This window comes from Plodia interpunctella, chromosome 20 (genome assembly GCF_027563975.2).
Source record: "Plodia interpunctella isolate USDA-ARS_2022_Savannah chromosome 20, ilPloInte3.2, whole genome shotgun sequence".
NCBI lineage: Eukaryota > Metazoa > Arthropoda > Insecta > Lepidoptera > Pyralidae > Plodia > Plodia interpunctella.
Window position 1 is genome coordinate 340,842 of NC_071313.1, and position 24,225 is coordinate 365,066.

Sequence of the window (24,225 nt, forward strand, 5' to 3'; positions counted from 1 at the left end):
AAATTAAAATTAAATTGCTCCCGCAGACCTCTAAAATTATATGTTGATTTCACGGATAAGCGAAATTCTGATTATGTGTGGGAATATTCAGTGTGGTGCGTATACCGTACTAATCAGTACGGTATACGCACCACACTGAAACACACATTATTCTCACACATAATCATGTGTGAGAATAATGTGTGTTTTAATTTTAAATGTGTTAAAATTTTAATAATCGTACTAATTATGTGTGAGAGTAATCCGCGTTAGATTCGTATGGGTCATGTCTCATCCTTATTGTAACCATAACAAACGGAGACATAAAATCGGCTTTTTTATAATTTATAGATTTCTTTTAACTTTCTATTACTCAAGTTTACAGTTCAGGTTTTCTTTGTAAAAGTCTATGATGTATTTATTCCCACATATATAATATAGTAATTGTGGCAAAATAATGTTCCGCCGACTTTGACGCCGCATCGTTATTAGAGAATTTAATAACCTGTGTTTTGGATTTGTTGATAACATATGGTGGTTTGAGCTCTTTGTTTACCACTTTCCGTGCTCGAACCTGTAGAAGTATTATAAAACTGGTACCTCAACTTTTGGTATAAAAGAAAATTCAATATGCTTGTTAGGGACAAAGTTCAACAAATCGAAATAAAACCTACTGCTAGGTAAAGGCTTTTCCCTTTTAATTCCACTCTTTTCATTTCGATTTCTAGTCATTTGTTAGAAAATAAAAAAAAAATTCAACTGACTTCCCAACTAACCTTCAGTAAAAGATTATACTCCGATTTGATCGTTTCTTTTTGAGATAGGAAATACTTTTCAGTCAAAAGGAAGAGCGAATTATGCATAAGTTATTGTAAAGGGGCTCAGATGGCCGCTTATCCGAACTGAATTAGCGTAATTAATTGGATTGGAAGTTTAAAAGTAACGCTCCTCTCTCTTTTTGTTAGTTATCTCAATAAAAGATCGGGGATTTAATTAGTATTAACTTAATTGAACGGCTCTTTTGTAGATGGAATTCTTAATTCTGACAGTTTATTGTAAGTTTCCAAGTGCTTCAGACACTAACTGCCTAATCTGCAAAGTCAAAAGGCCGTTGAACAGTTTTATCTGCCATTCAGGCATTTGTTTTTATCTCAATTTGAGTACATGGAGTATTTTATACGAAGTAGATAAACAGTCATCTAGTCTAATGGAAAGCGGTCACTATATGTTAGTATCAATGCGATTTAATTAGCACCGTTAATGGTGTAATGGGTGCATGCAGACGCTAAAACTCACGCGCATATACCACTATTTAACATTACAATAAAATCATCATGTTTCTATTCATAAAATAGGAACAGGCCAGATTTAGATAAATATTAGATACATGATTTTCATACAAATTTACTCAGATATAGGTCGAACTGCATAGATAATATATTATTAGATACAGTAATATTAATTGACTCATCTCAATCAGGCCGGAACGATTGATGTCCAAAATTAATCACGTCAACCCAGGCATTTCAGCAGGATATCCGAAAGCCTCTAGACATTTTAGGGTATCTAGTACAGATTCCTTCTCTGTCAATATGTCAGTGTCAACGCATGATTAACCCCGGAATATAGCATCACTCGGAAGGTCTGAAAGTTTTCCTATTATTACTTTCCTAGCTTTTCTTTGGAACGTTCATTATTTCATTTCACACATTTCAATCATAAATATTCAAATGAAACAAAAGTTATAAAGTATACAGTTCAATTTGAATTACTTTGTGATTTTCTTTTTCAAAATACACAAATAAAACATTTTCGCTCGTTGTCATCTAATGGAATATGCATCCGTGTGCTATATCCGGAGATAAGAAACAGTGCATTTTTCGCGATCGATAAATGGAAGGGGAGCTCCCTCGCCTCCGTAGCGCCGGTTTCTGTTGCTGAAATCTACCAGGAATTCATTTATGGAAAGAGATTAACATCCCGTTTCTCCTAATGAGTTTTCGAGCACGATGCTAAATGAATTTCGCAATATTACCTGCAGCTTTTTGATGACCTGGTTGTTGATTCTTAATCATACAAAGTCTAGCTTAAAAACGTAGGTAGATGTTAAAAATGCTTGTATTTTAAAAATGTATTGTATGTTATTTAATGTAGGTGTCTGCCAATTTTATGTTTGGTGTTAATCTTAGCATGATGCTAATTCTTAAAAATAACAGAGCTCCGCCAATTTAAGATCAACCCACACGTCGAAATGTAATCCAAGTGGTGTATCATTGAATTTGATCCAAATAATGTCACGTTTCTGATTGTCGTCCACCCAGACGTCCGTGTCCCGCATTAATCCTTCCTCACGTCTGAAATAGAACCCCGTATTGTTTTTAAATAATAATGAGATGAAAAAATTATGGAGTCAAGTGTGATTTTATTAATTTCATTATTTTCAAAATTAGTTGAAAAGTATGTATACCTATCAATACCCCGTGCTCTACCGTGGTACATTTACATGGTACAGAGTCAAAGTGCAACTCATCCTAATTCTTAAAGGAATCTGTTTAATTCTGAAGAACATGTTTCTAAACCGAATACATAGTTATTATGTTAAATTATAATTTGCAAGTATTATTTGTCAAACGTATTTTCTTAGAAATATTACGTCGGGCTAATAATATTGCAAATATACGGCAACAAAGAAAATCAAATACAGAATAAGAGTTTAGCAATAAATGTCTATTTCAAGAACACAATTTTAAAACAGTTTGTTTGCCTGTTATCGTTCTATATCGAAGGTGACCCAGCAGTTAAAATAGCTGATGATGTTGATTGTGTAAAATGAAATTGTATATTTCTTTGCCAGATTAACAAGGTATGTTTAAGTTTTATTTCATCAAAAAAATAAGCTAAAATTATTAGTCTAAACAGCAGACATAATAAATAATCTTTGTGTCATCACTATTTCGTTTAATATTTCACCCTCCACAAATAGTATTCGCTAAGACTAAAGAAACTCATTAGTAGGTCGGTTAGGTTTCTCATCAAAAGCTCGGTTGCTTAAGCTCGCCCCTTTAACCGTGAAGTTTTCACACGCGGAACGAACACATGTTCATATTTTTTATGCAACTACTTATATGGAAGCTTTATCTATCACTTTGATAAATTATAAAATTTAATCAATCCATCCATGGAGTATGGTTTTCTTGTGTTTTGCATTTGCACGGCTCCTAATATAAATCTACATTCAAACTAAATATAGATTAAAAAAGTTATTGAGATATACGGTTGCATATGGGCGGACACACGAAACCCGAAGAGTGATTGATTTTACAAAATTATTTGATTTTCAATGTATGTGTTACGACTAAACCTGAAAGTGCTAGCTGCACTTCTAACCAAGGTTAGTCGGTCAGACCTGGGTGCAGCCGGACAATACATATAAGATCTTATCTTAATTCTTCAGGAGTGTTGGAAATAAACTCTTGTGTTGCTGTAAACAAAGTTTTTATTTTGTATTAACTAACATTCACTATTTCTTACTATCGACTTAAACTAACATTTTAAAATATAAAGGTACATACCTGTAAACAAAGAAACGACAATAAAGTTTATTTCTTACACTTTTTATCAAAATTATATCCACCAATTTATTTCACAATACAATCATCAACAAATTATTTTACCACCTCCTATATTTTGAAATTATTCTGTCTGACGTCTATCGACTTGACATTGACGTGACTGAACGCGGCAAATTTAAATAACAGAACTGTTTTACCAACTTTACCATGCTGCTTTGTCGACAACGCAAAGCGCGGCAAATTCAAAATGAAGAAATAATAATCTTATTTCTTTACATCTCCCCCCCTCGGAGGAAATTTCTTCTCGAAATTTCTATCATATGATATCACTCTTCTTATTCTTGTAGTAACTCCTCTTTACCTGGGACAGGAATAAGCTTTGTTATGTGGAAAAGATTTGATTCTATTTTCTTGTGACCTGTATCTACTCTATAAATTGAGTTAGAAATTTTTTCAATTATCTTATATGGCCCAATTTTCAATTCATCTAGTTTTTTCCTGTTTAATTTATTCCCATTTTCCACAAAGACCATATCTCCAACATTAAATATCCAAGGTTTTCGTTTTTTGTCAAATAATCTTTTATTGTATTCATGTGATTTTATAGTATTTGCAAATGCAATATTTTTATCCCTTATCCAATCATTATGTGATACTTCTTGCTTGAGTTGTTCTGGTAGAATTGATACATTTGTACCATACAACAGATAAGATGGTGAAAATCCAGTAACTGAGTGATCAGTTTTATTGTATATGCTTACACATTCTTGAGCTATGGATGTCCAAGCCTGCTTTTTCTCACTTTCATTGATTCGACATCTAATTTTATTCACTAATGTTTGGTTTAGTCTTTCATTAAGACCATTAGAGAATGGTGCATTTACTGCTGTAAATACTATTGGTATCTGTTTGTCATCCAAAAACTTTTTGAATTCATAAGAATTTATACCTGGGTATTGGTCTGTGAGAATCATACCTATGACCTCTGTTTCCGATATATTCTTGACAAGCTTTATGAAATCATTTGCAGTTTGAGTCTTCGAAGTAAGAATAAACGCGTACCTGGTAAAATGATCTACTAACAAATGAAGATATTTTTTTGTAGATCTTGAGCCTCCGAAACCTCCTATTGTGTCTATAGAAATTATCTCAAAAGGTCTTGTGGCTGGTCCTAGATGAGACAAGTGTCCAAATTTGCCATGTCCTCTTGATTTATTTTTTATACAAGTCGTACAGTTCCTACAAATCTTTCTGATGTTTGCTGACATTTCATTTGTAGAAAAGAGAGGACCAACCATTTTCTGCATTTGTCCGACACCAATATGACATAAGCTTTCGTGGACATTTTTAAGAAGTTTTAAACTGAATCTTTCTGATAAAATTATCTTTTCCTTGTTTCCAACTTTTTTGTAGTATAGATTTTCCTTTTTTATTAATTTATTTTTATTCTTTTGTATTTCTGTATTACTTTCTTGATCTTCTATAATATCTTCCAAATTTATCAAATTCACTACTTTTAATTGCTCATCTGTATTTTCATTTATCTCCAATACTGGGTTTCGGCTTAAGCAGTCCGCCTCGAGATTATTTTTCCCAGGAGCGTATTTTATTTTAAATTCGTATTGCGACAAATAATATGTCAAATCTCCCAGTTCCTCATCAGTTCTTGATTTTAAATTCATATTTTCTAAAGGTTTGTGGTCTGAGTACACTGTAAATGACCTACCCAATAACCAATATTGCCAGTATCTAACAGCTTCTCTTATAGCTAAACATTCTAAATATATAGCTTTCTTTTTCTTCTGGGCTTCGTTTAGTTTTTTTGAGAAATAAGCTACTGGTTTTTCTTTTCCATCTAGTTGTACCTGTTTTAAAATAGCGCCTACGCCTTCTATAGAAGCATCAGTGTAAATATTGATAGGCAAATTTTTGTCAAATATTTCTAGAATCGGTTGAGAGCATAATAGATTTTTTACCATATCAAACGATTTTTGACATTCATCAGACCAAACAAACTTCTGATTTTTTCTTAATAAATTGTGCAAAGGATCTAATATTATAGCGCTCCTCGGTATGTATTCGTGGTAAAAATTAATTTTCCCAAGAAACTGTCTTATATGCTTTTGAGTTTTGGGAATAGGAAAATTCTTAATGGAAATGACATTGTCTTTGACTGGCTGAACTGAATTATTTTGAATTATATGACCGAGATATTTAACCGAGTTTGACGCAAATGTGCATTTTGTGAATTTTAGTCTAAATCCTTCTTTTTTTATAGCGTCCAGTAATTGCGTCAAATGATTAATGTGTTCATCAAAACTCCTTGAAAAAACCAAAATATCGTCTATAAAATTAGCAGCAAATTCTGAAAGATTGTATTTTCTTAGAATATTACTTAAAATTCTTTGGAAAATTGCTGGGGATGTTTTTAAACCAAAGGGTAAGCAGGTCCACTGAAAATGACCTTCTTGAGTTACGAATCCTGTCTTCTTTCTGTCTTCTATCCGCAAGGGAATAGACCAGAACGCAGAATTTATATCTAAGGTTGAAAAAAAAGTACAGTTTCTAGTCTTAATTACTAAGTCTTCAATTAAAGGGAAAGGTTGAGCTTGAGGTACCACAATTTTGTTCAGATCCCTGAAGTCTATACATAATCTTGATTTCTTGTTATCCTCTTTTTTAAATGCTAGTGTTACGGGTGCTGCAAAAGGACTGTAAGATTCTTCTATTAGCTTGTTATCTAATAATTTTGCTATTTGATGTTCTATTTCTTTTTTATCTTCCATAGTGCATTTATAAGGCCTTTTACTGCAGTATTTTTCCACTGATAAGTCTATTCTCGCTTCATACCCATTAACAGTACCAACATCGTATTTATCTTTTGCAAAGACAGATTTGTATTCATTTATCAACTTATTTATATTTTCCTTTTTATCTTCATCTAAATGATTTATTTTCATTTCAAAGTCTTCTTCATTTACATGTTCATTGAAATTTATTTCGTATTTTTTTAAGATACTACTGTTTTCTTTTTCTTTTCCTGATGTGTAATTAAAAGTTGTACTAAATTCTTCTACTTTATCGACTTTATCATTATTTGGATACCTTTTCTGTATAATTTCTAAGTCTTCAGTTTGAATAAGTTTAAATATTTTTATTAAATCTAATCCAATTAAAAAGTCATACTTAAAATTTTTTCCATCAATAATGTACACATCAACTTGTTTTTCTAATCCAAAAATCTTTACTTTTAAGCTTGTCAAACCACTTGTCTTTTGAACACCATTAATTGTTATTAAATTTGCTTCATTTGTATAAGTATTGTTCTCGTTCTTTTTTAACTTCAATAATTTTGAATTTATCAAAGAGACATTAGAGCCTGAGTCATAGACTCCGTTTATTTGTAATTTATCATTTATAATTAGTTTGACAGTTATCAATGGTGTTACTATTAGTTTTTTTGATCAGCCTCGTTTAATTCTGCTTCAATTACTGAATTATTGACATGCCTAATGGAATTTTTCTTAATTTTTTCCTCTTCTTTTTCTTTAAACCAGCATAAATTTTCAGAATGATAACGCGAGCCCTTATTTAATTTTTCACATATTTTGCATGGAATTTTTGTTTCGGTTTTAACATAAGACTTCTGATTTCCATAATTTCTCTTGGCCACAAAATTTCTTTTATTCATCGAGTGTTCATGCTTATTCAGCTCATTAAATAAATCCATTGTATCTTTTAGAATTTCTCGGTCTATTTTGTTTAAAATGAATTCTGGTAATCCCGCTGCAATAAGATCTGTCAAAGTACCTGTATCAATTGATGGTCTCATCTCCAGCAGAAGTTTTTCCTTTTTTATAGCGTATTCTAGTAAAGAACCATCTTTGTATTTAAAAAACAGTGCGTAAGTGACTGGGTTCCATCCCTTATTGGCGAATGTCTCACAAAATTTGCTTTTCCATATAGACCATTCAGATTTGAATGACAATTTCATAATCATAGAACTATACCAGTCAGCGCAGGTCTTATCCAAAAACAATCTGAGTATTTCAATTTTTTTTTCATCCGATGTTACCTCACATCGCAAACATTCTTTTTCAAAAATGTCAATCCACAGATTTGCGTTGGCATTTTTACTAGTAAATTTTTCTAATACAAATTTTTCTGCAATTGATTTTAAACTTTGCTGCCTATTTGCTTGCGTGGTTTCTATAAACTTTTCAAATAATTTTTCTAGTGTACCTGACTCGTTCTTCTGCGCCACTTCTTCTTCTATTATTTCTTCTAAAAATTGATCTCCAAATTGCACGTTTCCGTCTTCATCTAAATAAATTCCAGCCAATTCTTGTGTCATTGTTATCCAGACTCTTCTTGTTTGGAACCTTTTTTTTAAGCTATTCTTCACTTTATTATATGCAGAGGTTTTAATGATTTCTTTGTGATGGCCAACCGCCTGAAACTCCTCAGGTATTGCATACACTTTGTTGTCCTTAGTGGTTATTGAGGTTATAGAATACACATTTGACTTTCCATCACTTCCGGGCAATAATGTAAATTTAAATTGAAGTTTCTCCATTTTTCATTAAAACAAGATTGTCGTTTTATAAGATCTTATCTTAATTCTTCAGGAGTGTTGGAAATAAACTCTTGTGTTGCTGTAAACAAAGTTTTTATTTTGTATTAACTAACATTCACTATTTCTTACTATCGACTTAAACTAACATTTTAAAATATAAAGGTACATACCTGTAAACAAAGAAACGACAATAAAGTTTATTTCTTACACTTTTTATCAAAATTATATCCACCAATTTATTTCACAATACAATCATCAACAAATTATTTTACCACCTCCTATATTTTGAAATTATTCTGTCTGACGTCTATCGACTTGACATTGACGTGACTGAACGCGGCAAATTTAAATAACAGAACTGTTTTACCAACTTTACCATGCTGCTTTGTCGACAACGCAAAGCGCGGCAAATTCAAAATGAAGAAATAATAATCTTATTTCTTTACATACATATTAATTATTTTAAGGTGGGATAGTACAAAAAATCAGCTCTTAAAGCAGCTCTTCGTCTGTGTTAAAATTTGAAAAATTTTAAAGACAGCTCTGTCATTGAAATGTTTCAATTTACGCGCGATAATATTGTTTGTATATTGTTGTCTCGCGTTTGTGCCACGAAGCTGTTTCTAGTCAAACGGTCACAAATCTGCCTTTGGAACAGTATCATTTTTATTCCAAGAAATTGAAAACCCGCTGTTGTTTGACTAGTTGTTCACATTTCAACCGGCAGAAGTAGGTCAAAATAGTGCTATAATAAAACAGAGAGTAGTTCTATTAGACCTGCTTGTCTTTTGCATAACAAAGAGGCAATAACGAAGCGTCTTGTTTGATATTAAATGAAATGCAAGCGCCTTTGACGGTCCTCGACCGGCAAATTAATTCAGCCCCAATGCGGTTTTAGGGCTCCGTGGGAAAATAGCAATTCTATTTGTACCATGAAAGGTAAACTTTTATGGCGACAGGATCAGCTGTGAGGCAGTTTCAGCACCTGCCCCGGTAAACAAGTTGCTTTTCACAGTTTTACAATTCATATGAATTACTTTCAGATTTTTATAAGTCGAAGATATTGATTGATAGGATTTTAATTATGGTAAAGTTGTGTTCTGGCACTAAGCTGCGACTACCGTCTTCGTTTAGTCACAAATAGAAATTTCTTAAAAAGTGGTGTTGTGGTTTATCGGACAAAATCGCCAAGCCAAGGTGAAACAAGTGTCAGCTTGTACCGGGCCAACAGAAGACGCTGAGAGCTCTCAAGACAGAGGGCCGGAATCGAGCTCTAGGGCCAATTAGCTTAACCTCTGACAAGCGCCCTTAAAGCAGTTACCTCAAGCACACTATCACTTTTCAACTCCACTGGACTAGTCTATTAAATGGGACCTACTTGACTCTCGTGAGTATTTTGAAATCTGTTTTCTCGTTAAAATCAATTTTAATGTGCATCCATGCAATTTATTTTTCCTCAGAGAGATTAATTTTCAACTATTTTTAAAGCACAATACACTTACAATAGTAGGTGTACCTGTGCTTTATCTTAATAAAACTGAAAGCATGAAAATTACAAATATATTGGTTAATTCTCAATTCTTTATTTGCATCCTTAATGTAAGTAAGTTAACGTATTGGTAACCGTAGAATCTTTGTACTAGCTTTGATTAATCTTGCCGCACATGCAAAACAATTTTCATTGTTAGTTCCAGCCATTTTTCGAGTTTAATTAAATTAATAAAAGAGTTGAACAATAAGAATCCTGAGCTTTATTCATTAAATTAGTATAAATTTATAAAATTTACACTAAATAAGTACATTTGATATATTTAATTTAATTTAAATTAAGCTTCTAGATAGGTTATATTGAGTTACTTTCAAATATAGTCATAATAAATTGAATCTTAAAACGATTGAGACTAATAAACGAACTAATCACTACGATTTTAATTAATCCTTTCTCAGAAAGAACGGTCATAGTTGTATAAGTCGGCCATTGGGGGCTTAAGAACGGTGAGGGCACTTGGCGAAGGTTAAGCTCTAATTGGCCCCAACGCTCGATCCCAGCCCTCTGCTACAAGTGTACTTTACCACGCTTCTTGTATCCTGGTACATGTGAGTATGTGAAGATAACGAAGAATAGGTCTGCTTGCTTCCTACACTATTTTAGTGTACCAGCAGCAGTTGTACCTACACGATTGACCTGCTCACCAAAATAACGAATTTTGAATTTAGTATTTTATAAATTTGGATGTGTGATTTCTTAATTTATTTTAAACTTATTTTAACATCCGTGACGTTTTACCACGCCCTATTCCCAACCCGTACACCAGGCAATCAGCATAGCAGGGAAGGTGAACCGCCTTATATATAGTCGTGAGCTCACATGTCGAACAAATCCTGGCCATTTAGATTATGCTTATTGTTATGGAGGCCGTGTAGCGTTGATATGGGCCACCCCTATTTGTACAGTTCTGGAATTGCTTTTGCGGTCGTACAGCCTTCTAATGCTATGATGTTAGAGGTGATTTTTGATTGTTATAAATTTGGGTTATCGAGCTGTCCGTTTCGGTCCGACATCAGCAGATTGTTTCCGCATGAATATTTCATTATTAATGCTACCTGCCGCGTATTTTTCAAACGTTGAACAGAAGGAGCCCTAATTAACATTCACCGTGCTTCGTTTTTACAAGCTTTTATTTAGTTTCACCTGTTTGTTTGTCTGTATTAAAATTTTGCAAGATAAATAAAACCTACTTCCGCTTGTGTCGAATGCAACAAGATCTCTGTGAGGACAATAAAAGCTTAATGCAAAAATTACATTTTTGTAAAATTGGCGTTTAGGAATTTAAGTTGGTTGCATTGACCAAATATTAAAAAAAACAAATGGTCATAAGTATTTATTTTCTGCGAAAAAATTACAAGTCTCAGGATAATTTTACGTCATATATTCAATACAATTTTTCATCGTGTATTTTTTCGTGTTATTTTTCACGTCGACAGTATTTTACGTTTACCAGGAATGACACCGTAATTGGATTATGCTAACATAAAATAATTTCAGAACCGGAAAAAAGTGCGTAACAAAATTATGGTTCAGTTTCGTCTAACAACGTTACAAATTTTGGTCTTTTCGGCTTGTCTCTTACTTATGAAGGAGTTCAGAGATGAAAATTATATTTTTGGACGTGAACGCCAGATATAGGAATTTACAATATAAACCTTAAATATTAAACTATTTCCTTGTGTAGCTAAATGTAATTCATTTTCTTTTTCTATCCCAAATATATTTGAAGGTAAAAAAATATTTTCCCGATTTCTTCAATGCGATTTGCATGTTTTAGGTGATAGAAATAATTTTTTTTATGATTGAAAAAATCGCATCCGTATATCGCGGCCAGTTCGTGACACATATCAAGGCATCTGGGATTATGCAAAGATCATGTTTGTGCAAAAAATTATTTTTTTGCATGCATTCGTCTATAGCGTATAGTATAGTTTACTGTCTAAAAAATTTAACTCAAAAACTCAAACTCAAACTTTTTAACAAAAATAGTTAACTGTGTTTTAAACGAATGTCTGCTAAATTATCACCAGTTCCTATGTGTTTGACTGGATTTTACTTCCATCAAGGTGGACAGAAGTTCTTTTTACATGGAAATTAATAGTTTTACTTGTACTTAGTATTGTAGGTAAAGTCAACGTTAGTGATAAATATGAATGTGCCTTTTCCAAAATCCAACAAAAGCCTTAATGTTCGCGCCGTGTTTGATGGAAAGCCTGTCGATATTTCCCATGCATTCACTGGGCTCACTCGGAATTCCGTCAATCAACCGCTTCTATGAAAATGTCGTCAAAATACAGGAACATAGCACAGAAGAGATGTAAGTATTACTTCCACACAAATTTAGCAATCGAATCGGTAAATTCAGTGGCTTTCTCGTACCTAATAGATGCAATGAGTGTGACCTCGGTCTCCATTCATTTGTTGGGAAATTGTGCCAGTCTCTATAATTCTGTGATAAATTAAAATATATCACAGAATTATATTATTTATAAATATATGCTATCAAATGTAATTATTTTAAGATAAAAACGCTCGTTTAATAAGTCTTTTTAATATCTGACATAAACTAAATGTCAAAATTGTTATATTTGAAAAAATACCCAATTTAATATATCAGTTATATTATCGGTCTCAACTTAACCAATACAACGTAATATACATTTAAACCCTTTTGTTAAAACGATAAACATGTACCTTTTCACGTCCTAACACCTATCTCTCAGAACCCAAGATGGTATTTATTGATACCCATTCACCGATTTAAATACAAAAGAAACCCAACCTAGCGATATGCTCATCGAATTAAAAGGGATTCTATCCGGGTGGACAAATCGCCCGATATAAATGTTTTTTAACGAAAATGTTTGCGCGTTGTTTTTTTTATTGATCACAGATGAATCTTATACTAGACAAGTCAAGGTTTAAAATGTACAAATAGTAACTTTATTACACAGAATTAAAAGTTAAAAATACGTGGACTTAATAGACCAAACCTTAGGATCAAATAGAAAACGTCAAACATTTTCTACGTTACGCGTAAAGTGTGCGCATGATATAATATGTCCTAACATTCTATGTACTTATGAAAGCTAGAGCTAGTTCAAAATGTGCTGTCAACCCAGGCCATGGTGACGGAGCCACAGCATATTTGTTCAATATATGTGCTTTCTATTTCGTTTGTCTATTCCATGTGTCAAACGTCGGTGTTTGCGATCGGATCGGAGGAGCATTTTAATGAAGCGCTCGCCCTCAGCTCGTTTGCGCAAGTAATTGCTCGTCACATCCGTCTGTTTGTTTTTGAACGTCTTCCTCCCTAATTGTGCCGATATCGGCCCGAGAGGATTGTAAAATGTTTCAAGTTTTGTTTTTTTTTCTCTAGACTTTGGCCGGCATTCTGTCCGTTCAGTATTTATATTTTTTCAAAAACTTATTTAACCTTAATACATAAGTGAAATAGGGCAACATCAATATCACCATATAGTTAACCCACAAGACGATGTCTCAGACAACCGAATATATTCACATACTGTACCTATCCATATTTGCCCCTTACGGGGTAGACAGAGTATACCAAGGTCAAATTTGATAAACACATACAAACCCCAAACTACCTCAAGTGTTTTAACTTGCAGGTGTAGCGAGAAATAAATAAAATCGATAGGATAGCTTATCTGGCACCCAGTTTTTGGAGTCTGTCACTGTTTAGAATGGATGGTATGTTTGTGGGGTGCTAAATCTGCCATTGAATAGTGTAAACAAAATAAACCACGGGGTGTTCGTCGAGATAGCAAATGTTTGCACAGTGTGAACCAGTATTTTGTTATGTGTTTTGTCACCAATACAATTGTCGCCCAAATCGCCGGCTCTAATGCTAAGATACTGGAACTGAAGTTAGACCTTACTTATAAGAAAATAAAAATGTCCATTGGGTAATTAAATTTTACATTAGCACTAGTAGTTGGTGTCTCTTTTTATGCTCTTTTAAGACGTGCTTGTGGTAATCTGTTATAGATATATAGATTGCGAATTAGATATCTAAGCATTTATCATTAAGGAACATAACGTCGAAATCAAAACATTTAATCAGAAGTTAGACTTTTCCAGACTTTTTCCTGTTAAATATATACTATTACAAAATTGCTTGTCTTCTCAAAAGCTACAAACTACTAGCATTTCGGAATGACCACTCCTGAGAAGAAATACCGAACAACATGTAAAACGGCGAAAGCGTAGTGTCTAAGTCAGATTTCTTCGTGGATCGGAATGAGGGTATACATATATAAATTGAATGATTACAGCAACAGTTATATATTGTTCAGTGCGTCGTGTCAGCCTACGCGGTATATCAAATATTTCGATGTGCTTTCCGCGTGATACACTGCATTTTATTTAGTTACAATTCACGTGCGTTCAATATTAAGTTACAAAATCACGATGATTCAATTTATTTACCTACATGCTTATTAAGTCTCAGCGGTAAATAATTGGATGAATGTTAGTTTAGTTTATGCTTATGTAATTATTTGCTTTTTGTTCCTGATGTTTGGGATACGAATAACGTATGAATATTTGCAAGCTAACATCAGTTAATTCTAAATATATTTTTGCTGTAATACCAGTATTTTAGCTGTAATACCAGTATTTTAGCTGTAATACCAGTATTTTAGCTGTAATACTAGTATTTTAGCTGTAATACCAGTATTTTAGCTGTAATACCAGTATTTTAGCTGTAATACCAGTATTTTAGCTGTAATACCAGTATTTTTGCTGTAATACCAGTATTTTAGCTGTAATACCAGTATTTTAGCTGTAATACCAGTATTTTAGCTGTAATACCAGTATTTTAGCTGTAATACCAGTATTTTAGCTGTAATACCAGTATTTTAGCTGTAATACCAGTATTTTAGCTGTAATACCAGTATTTTAGCTGTAATACCAGTATTTTAGCTGTAATACCAGTATTTTAGCTGTAATACCAGTATTTTAGCTGTAATACCAGTATTTTAGCTGTAATACTAAAAAAAGAAAGAGCCAACCATTTTGCTTCCAGAAATTGATTCGATTAGTTAGGCTTTTTATGCTTTTTTTTGAAGTCGGCTCTTCTCTCTGCGTATATATTAGCATATCTGTTTAACAATTTTTAAAAAAATCAGCACGATAAGACTTGTAATACACAAGATAAGACTTGTAACCCTCAATTATCTTACTGAAGCCATTAACTGTAAGCCAGAGCCACATAAAGCCAAGTGAACGTCTGCCAGTCGCAAGAAGGCCTTAATTTTCTCCGCAGACGAGACGCGGCCGCGCTCGCCAATTATACGGTGGCGGTCCATCGCATTACTGCAGTGACGTGCAGCTTCGCTGGATCTGCTTGTAATCATATTGGGAAACATCTTTCTTCGTATATTTTTTCCATTTTATTGCCCGTTTTATCGTCCCACAGGACGATAAAACGGGTATTGAAAGTAGTTTAACCAGTACTCCAGTATAAACAGAATTAAGCGGATGTCAGACAAAGTCTTTCTTTTAAGAGTAGTTTGGCTCTTCCATTTCATAAAGGTCCATTTCATTTTACATAATTGTTTATGTTGTAGTGTGTACTCTTAAACTTAACTCATGTTCTCTGAATGCTAAAGCACTGAGAGCCTCTCATGACCCAACAATATATACCCATAATGCGCCACATAATGGCCCAGCCAATCTGAAGACCGTATTTACCGTCCAATCAGGCGAGTGGAAACCGAAATAAAGACATGATTGTGATCCACCACAAAATGGAGGAATCGTGTCTCGGCGCAGCAGACTCGGTGGAAAATCTTAATGCGCATAGTTGTTTCGATGCGATTTCGGGAGTTTGCTCCGCTCTGCGCCCGTTTGTGGAAAAAGTAACTGTTTTTTCTTAGAAATTCCAACTTGCTAGTTCCGCACATCTACATGCACATACTGTCGACCGCATGTCAAATTGCCTGTACTATGTAAATTTCATTGTAAATTGGACGCTAAGACACCTATGTTAGCGTCGAATTTACATTGAATTATCTTTATGTGATGTTGACATTTACACATGCCACACATAAAACTGAGGCTATGACCACCATTAATCAAAATATATCCCAATGTAGTAAAAACTACAGGATCTACCAGAATCTCATTCGTCGAATGTTTCGCGCGCACTCTCTCTGAATGGTGTAATTTTTGCAAGATTTTTAGATTTCCAGGGAGTATCAACTAGAACAAACCATCCCGTACTAAAGGCCATTATCCCAGTAATCCTGTAATGGAGGCGCGGGATCCGGGACTATTCGGCCAATTCCGATAAGCCTTTAGGACAGTCTCCGTTTTTATCTCCCGCTCCTTGTCGATATGGAAGACTAATGTAATGATTATGGTCATGCAAATGTGCGCACGTCTTCTAGAAGCTTATGATAGCCTGGTGTATTATCATCCGTTGTGATTTTTTTTTCATTATTCCTTTTTTACAAAACCCTAAAAACCAGTAAGTAACTACAGTTTTTTTTTAGGTTTGACGTAACATTCCAAGTTAATTTTCACGTTCAAATAATATGTTAAAAACTATATGAAATTTTCAGAAAAAGACAAATTAAAAAGCGTGCTCTTTTTCTATAAAATACTCGGAATTCGAATGAACGTGCATGTTACGTCGGAAAATGCATATTCTTTTGTTGTATTGTAATTGCGTCGAAACGGCTCACCGGGGGGACGGGCGCGTCGGGAATATTCGATATCGGCCAAATATGCACGACATTCGATATTTCCTTTGAGACCTTGTTTAAGAAGATATTTTAATAATATATCTGGTATGTTATTGAAGTATACATACAGCCGCCCCAACAGCTAAATGACTAGAAGTACCTTCTTAAATTTGTCTTGAATGACAGTCCAATTCAATTCGGAGAATGTAGATATGCAAACACATGAGGTGTAGAGAGAACTCAATCTCTTTCTAATATCATAGATTTTCCTTACGTCTTTTGTGTTACATATTGGATAGGACTATACAACTGAGTAATATAGTATTGATACACTTTTCATAAAGTTTTAGAGTTAATAGTATCACTTGAGAATTTACTGAAACCTAACCAAATCGAAACTACAGAAAATGTAAATGTGTACAGTGAACAGAAAATGCAGTACAGAAAATGTAAAAAATACAATATGTTGTTCCTGTGTTTATTGAGTTTGTACATACATAATACATATCTATATTAATAACGTAAATCTCCTGCTTAATAAACTCTAAGAATAAACCATGCGGATTGCTAAACTTATCACATTTTTTGGAAAATTGGAAAAGTTTGAAAAGCCATCGAGCCGAGTTTAGAGTAGATCCGTCCCTTCCAGTCATTGGAATCCCTCCCCGCGCACCCCGCGCCCCGGGATCAGGTCCTGCAGAGTTGACGGAAGATTTGCTTTTAGAAAGATGCTGCAAGCACTCTTAAATTAACTCAGAATTGAAACTGTCGCGGATAAGTCATATACACGAAAAGATTTTCAAAATATGTATCTTAAAATATAAACCTGATTTGCTCCTAATTGACTTTTGCAGTCATATCGAATATATTGATAAAGGAGCTCATTTTCTTTTAATTTGGCAATGGAAATTTTCGACCGTAAATCCTTAAATAATAACTTTTAAACCTATTATTGGTAAAATGTTTGATAAGTCTGCAATTACTTTGAATTGGATAGAAAGTTTTGAATGGGATTATATAAGTAAAGTAGGACTTAGTAAGTCACTGTTAATAACTTTTGGCACTTTTACAGTTGAATTACAAGATAAATTGATGTGTGAATCTATTCTATTTTATAAAGTGATTTCATTTATTTTATGTCCAAACACGTGTTCTGATACGAAATAAATTACGAATTAAATTTATAAAACGAATATACATTGTGAATGTTCTATTGCAGCTCTCGAATCTTTTAATCCTAACTAATATTATAAATGTGAAAGTAAATTTGTGTGTTCCACCAAACAAATTTGCATACTATTTGGACGAATTATTTCGCGGACGAAGTCGTGGGAAAAAGCATTAATATTATGCACCAAGAGAAGAGTAATGGAATTTCATTTAAAGTCAATTTGTTTATTTTGTATTGTCCCTCGAGGATATCGATATCAAACGTTTCCGGAAATGAAATAAGGAAAATAATGATAGCACGACATCGACAAAACGCTTTGGACTTCAAACGAGCGTAGTCATTATGGAGAATGCGTCCTTATTGATTGAGATTGAGAGTGCTTTTGACTGATCTAATTAGTGCGAATTTGTTCTTGAGAGAGTACAATAACAATACAATCCACATCCATATTAAGATCATAGTCTATTATATAACACATCGCCTACGATGGTTAATGATTAGTATACATATCTATTTTAGCATTCTTTTTATTCGTTGTATTATTGAACTTCATAATTAACACATTTGTAATATGTATCTTATTCTTCTCTCGTCTGTGTGTAAGATATGATACGTGTTCTGAATGAAATTTCAGTCTACGATGTCTGAAAAATGGACATTAAAATTTCATGAATTTTAAACAATGTGCAAAAAGTGTCCAGCGCAGGGTCAGTTAAATTAGCATGAAAAGGCGTCTGAGACTTATGAGACCATAGGGTCCTGTGAACACACTGGACGTAGGGGTGTCGCTACTGCTCATTATGCTAATCAATTTAATACCATTCAACCGCCACCAGTCAGCGAAGCTAGCTAATAAGCTTTCTTATTGTTCCTTTGATATGAATTCTGTATTATCCCTGAATAATTTAGCAATACACACCAGCATACAAGAGCGAAATCGTAGAAAAAGATTTTTTTAAAATATTGCCTTTGCTACATTCGTTGCAGGACATTGCTGATCAGAAGAAACAAACGAACCCAAGCTCGATATAATTCGATTTATATAAGCATTGAATGCAATTTCAAAGAATTCACATACAAAGATGGATCATTACATATACTTGACAGCTAAACTTGCTTGACTAAACTAACTATCAGTTAATGGACTGCTTGATGTCTTACCAACCCTAGCTAGCCTGGGCTGGACAGGACCCGCGCCCCGCGTCCCGACTCGCTCCATTATGGGAAATTCACAATAGAAGTCACATATAATACATACTCGCTGCTACATCCTCGAGTTACTTACGACCCTGTTCGGGACAACTTTTCGGAATTGAGATTAAAGCAAGCGATTGTTCGCGTTATCGATTGTGAATATATAAATTATCAATTTATTTTTTACTAGCTTTTGCCCGCGGCTTCGCCCGCGTGAATTTCATAGCAAAATCTTAGTATTTTTTTTATCGCGTACTCTGTAATACTGGTAAACATATATGATTCAAATTCGCATTTTTTATCATCTTAACTTCAATTTTCTGTTTCTCGCTGCGTGTCTCATCTCGAAAACTTGTCCAATCCCGCTTCCTGCTATGTTATGTAAAGTAGATATCCCGTACCGTTTCCTACATATTGTGCCATCATGTTTTTTGCAATGTGTCCCGTCCTGCTTCCCACTACGTGTCTCCTTCCTATTTCCCGCTCCTACTCCACTCCACTCCCGCTTTCTGCAACGCGCGCCATCCCAATTTCCATGACGTTTTACGTACCGGTTTTTTATTAACCACAAACGTAAATTAAACATTTTTTGTATTTACTATTACTGTTATTTGCTACAAAAAGTAAGTGTGCCAATTTTCAGCTTTTTATCTTGAAAATAGTATTAAGTCCCATACAATCTTTCACCCCCCTTTTTATGAAGGGGTTGAGGGTTAATTTTCAGAAAAATCTGAAAGACGTATTCATTACTTTGTTGTAAATAACCAAAATCCAAATTTTCAAGTCACTAACTTCAACGGTGTAGAACTTTCATATTTACAGCTTTTCACCCCTTAGACAGACAAAAATTTCCAAAACTAACATGAAGAATTTAAAAAAATATCCAATGTACAAATTTGGCCTTTCTTCAATTTTATTATTTTATTTATATATTTATTTTTTTATTATTATATGATGATTTATTTGTTTAGGTATTTTTAGGTAAAATACTCTTTCAAGTACTCGTATAAACAATCACATTTGTGATTTATTTCATTGCTTCGCGATTCAGTCGCTCAACGGAACTGAAACGTTACACACATGTAGTTGATGGCCTAACTCAACACATAATTTAAATATTATCCCTTTGTCATATTTATCGGTGTCATGGAGTGTATAAATACATTAAATTCGTGAAGGGTTACTTAAAAGACGGCCAAAAATAAAATACAATGGAAGATGCTAGAAAAGACGCTAGGGGTAAATACTACTCGTAGCAATATAGCTTAATGTATATCTTATCATACTGCTTGTATTTGTTGAGATACGACTCGCTAATCATGATAAATGTAAAAGGGTATAGCCAAGGGCGCTGTTTGCTTGTACTGCCAAATGCTTTCTTGTCTATTCCGCCGGGGTCACTTCATTTATCATTAACGATGCTCTACAGCGTTTACATTTATCATCATTTCTTAGAGCAATATTGTCTATGTGTACGCCAGTTATTCAATTAGAACCAATATGTTTGACCAAATCAACCACAATTTCATTATTAAAATAAGTTTGTTATTTATCACGGCTATTTATCCGATTATCATAAAACTTTTCACACACTTGTTAAACCTTCCATACATTTACCTTGACATGCGTATGATTTATATTTTGAAAAATTTCAATTTTCCACTTTTAAATTAGTAAGCACATTTAGAGCATCCTAAGTCGTACTTCATAAAATACACAAAGGTACATTCTAGGAAAAATAAACGAACGTGTTCCGGTAAAATCTGGACAGCCAGCTGAATTCTATTTCGACAGAATTTTTACGCATACATTCGTTTACTTTCATTCCGTTCGTCCATTAAAACTTTTTGCAAAACAAACTCGCACAAAAACGTAGTTTTACAAGGTGGCCGCTCCATTACGGGAAATGGAGGGGGGAATGTTCGCTGGAGGAAACCGAACCAATAAATACAACGTAGGATGACATTACGTCCGTTCAAATATAGCTGGCTCAAAATATGGAGAATGTTAGATATTATTAATCTTCTCCTTTCTCTTCCATTTTCATCCACATGCAGCATTTGGTACACGATTCAATGTCGCTTGCGCACTCAAGTTTGATGTTGCTATTTTTACATAAAATTAGTGTTAAAGTAGATACATATATCTCGCGGAGCCAGGCGAGGTGTTTTGTTTTGTCTTGTCGTTTTCATTATTTTGTTTCTTGTCTTCTTCCAGCTGAAAACACAAAGAGCTCATCTATATCCTGAATATTTTGTGGTACAAGCGTTGACGGATTCGACGTCTGTCTCTGTCCCGACGGAAATTGTTTTCGATCCGAGAACGCGGTCTCTGTGAATAAAATACACCTAGAATTGTATCCAGATGTATTCTTTATTTCCCAAAAATATATACATTCAAACAATCAATTTGTCAAAAATTTTGATTTTAGTGGGTTGAGCTATTAACTAACTATTAGGCCAGATTTACGAGTAGGCTTTGGCAAACTCAATTTCATTAATTGCTTAAGCGAAAAAGATGCTTCGTATAGACTGTTAGCTTCATAATTCACTGAAACATTTCCTTGGAGATAATTAGGAAATAAAGCCGATTTTTTTGCTCATCTGAAATTCTAGTAATATTCTATACTAGCTAGCAGAGTTAGGCGAAACCTTCAGGAGTGACATAAGCTTCTTTTTATAATGGTTTTACCCGAGCGAAGCCGGGGAGATGATTTTACAAAATCATTATAAAAAGCAGCTTATGTCACTTCTGAAGGTTTCGCCTATCTCTGTGCCAAATTTCATCAAAATCGGCCTAGTAGTTTGAGTTCATCCATTACAAACAAGGAAAAATACAAATCTTTTCTGTTTATAATATTAGTATGAATAAGCATCCTGGATTACTTTCTCTTCTTTTTTTTGTCCGGTTGTTTCTTATCTGCCTGTTTTTGATCCGCTTTTCTACTTGAAGATAAAGGTCGAACATGAACGAAGTGGAGAAAGGTGTTCCACTTTGCACATTTGCACTACAATTACATTGAATGTAATCTTATCCGAACATGATCATCGTCATGCGTTGTCCTTTTCCATTCGTATTTTAATAGTGGCCGTATTCAAAACGTATTGAAGAATGTGGCTAGAGTAGACTCTTGCTTATTAGTCCCGCCCGGTTGGCCACCCCTGGCATCCTGAATTAATTTGAACGCTTCCAGATTGAAACGTCACCTCTGTCAATTTGATTTGTAGCGTCTTCTGTGAAGTGTTTCTTGAGGAATTGTTTTTGTTATTTTAGAGGTGGATTTTATTTAAACTGTCTTTGAAAATATTGTCGCCACACAAAAACTAAAACAATCCGTAGATACGCAAATCAGGTCGCATAATTAGTTTAAAAATTCTGCACTAAAAACTTCGAGCAAAAATTCCGCACCCAAAATTCACTTAGTGGAATGAAACCGCGGCGATGCGGTTCATTCAGCAGATCAAGTTAAAAGTGGAGTTAAACGGGTACGCGCTAGCGCTCGGTGCCGCAAATTAAACCGCGTGAAAGTTGCGACTACGCCGTCGTGGTAATTTGATGGGCTCCTGAACGCTTGACTTCGCTGAAATGATTTCGATTCTCCATTAGTAAAAAAATTAAAGCTTTATAAAAATATTAGAACCCATTAATTGTCATGGCAGATCAAGTAAACGTTAGCGTTAGCGCAAATTCCAGCCTTATTAATAGGTACTGACACACGTTCATGAATTTTTTATAAGTCTAGGCAGGACTGGACTTCTGGTTCTTCCGAGTGAAGGCAGTTGTAATGGACAGCGCAAGCTGTACACCAAATAGAGAATCAAGAGACGGAGAGGGAATCTCAATTCGAAATAGGTCTGTGGAACGAATGTGGAAAGTGTAAATATTAGACAGGTGTTGATGCAAGTTTTAAAAAGAGCATAAAGTTTTTACAAATTTACATGATATAATTTATTCTTATTTGCTACTATACACATATCAAAAGAGGAAATTAGGAAATAAGTCTTAAAAACTCTAACAAGTAATTCTAAGAATGCAATTGTCTTCTAGAAACTAGAACCAAAATGCCCATATTTTTCATAGTTTCAATTATAAACGGGAGCCTAATACATCGACAACTCGCGTATACCGTAGTCGGGTAGCTCAATCCGAATTCCATCGAATTATGCGCATCTGCCGAGGACGTTTCGACCGCGGAAGTTAGATGAGTTCTGTCGCGACACAACGGCCGCGGTGCCGGGGACAAACGCGTTCTGGCTTTGTTTGGATTGCGTGTCGGCTTGCAGAGCTGACATGGGCAGAGGGCCATTGAATATGGTGGATAAAGTTTCGTGCATCTCTTAAATTTAATAAGCAGTACCAAAGTTTAAATTGGGAAAGTTATAGAACTAATAAAATGGAGTAAAATTAAATATCCCTCTTCTACAATTTACGTTGTCTACTTTGCTGTACGATTAAGTTAACATGTCAGATGCCTGTCAGGCGACTTGAGTAATATCTGACATCAGTCTTCACTCGATTACAATCATAACATGTTTTTGTATTGTGTGTATTTAGTTTAGTATTCGAAAAAAAAATTAAGAAATAATAATGGTAAGCCGATCTGGCATGATAGGGACCAACACTGTTCAAATGAGTTTCTTTCGGCATTTCTTCTCAGCAGTGGTCCTTTCGAACCCCACTAATTTGTAGCTTTTTGAGAAATTACTATATAATATTATATAATGTTTGCACAATAGCCATTTTTTTTTACGGATTTTATTCGCCGAGGTTTCATGTCCAGAGTTTTAGTTAGTTTTTGCTTTTGACTGGTAGTTGTTCGGTTTGGTATTCGTTGTCAAAGATTAAATTTTGCCTTCGTGAAAATTGCTTCCCCGTGCATATCAAGTCGATATTCCGGATAGTGTTCACGGACACACATCCTGTGTCAATTTTACATGCTTTTCAACTAAACTGGTGGGTTTGTGGGTGGGTGGACATAGGATGTATGAACTTTGGAATGGAAAACTTTATAATAAATATAAACGATTGATATTTATTACAAAGTTTTCCATTAATGTTTATGTTAAATGTAAAATATCAACCATTTCAGATCCGCTCTGTTAATTCCGCTCAAAGCGAAATCGCTCATAGAATTTCGTATAATGTTCATGACATTCATACACATTACGAGATACCTTTCAAATAAAATATTGAGATCTTGAGTCTACGACATATTACAAAATTTTGCAATGAATGTTAGAAAAATAACTGCACATACTGTAGCAAAATACCAGGAAATCAGTAACAACGAGGAGATTGCGTGCAATATCGCAGTGAACACGTCGGCTACCCTCGTCACACTGACATTCTTACAGGACAAAGCCCAATAAAGAAAGAACATAGTCGGGGCAAACTAAACTCTACGCTGCTTGTATTTAAATATTTTGCACATTTCGTCGTCCAGTAATGAAATATTAACTTTGAAATAAGTT

The 24,225-nt window shown here is 34.1% G+C and overlaps 2 protein-coding genes across 21 annotated transcripts in view; one reads left to right on the top strand and one right to left on the bottom strand.

The window, feature by feature from the left end:
* Positions 1 to 24,225, top strand: part of rg (rugose) — a 397,734-nt gene that overhangs the window by 103,209 nt on the left and 270,300 nt on the right. The window lies entirely within an intron of this gene.
* On the bottom strand, positions 3,458 to 8,573 carry LOC135309920 (uncharacterized). The gene is made up of 2 exons (XM_064436609.1): positions 8,298 to 8,573; positions 3,458 to 8,206 (listed from the first exon to the last, which is right to left on the bottom strand). The coding sequence occupies exon 2, from the start codon at positions 8,125 to 8,127 to the stop codon at positions 7,003 to 7,005; it is 1,125 nt and encodes a 374-aa protein (XP_064292679.1). The 5' UTR covers positions 8,128 to 8,206; positions 8,298 to 8,573; the 3' UTR covers positions 3,458 to 7,002.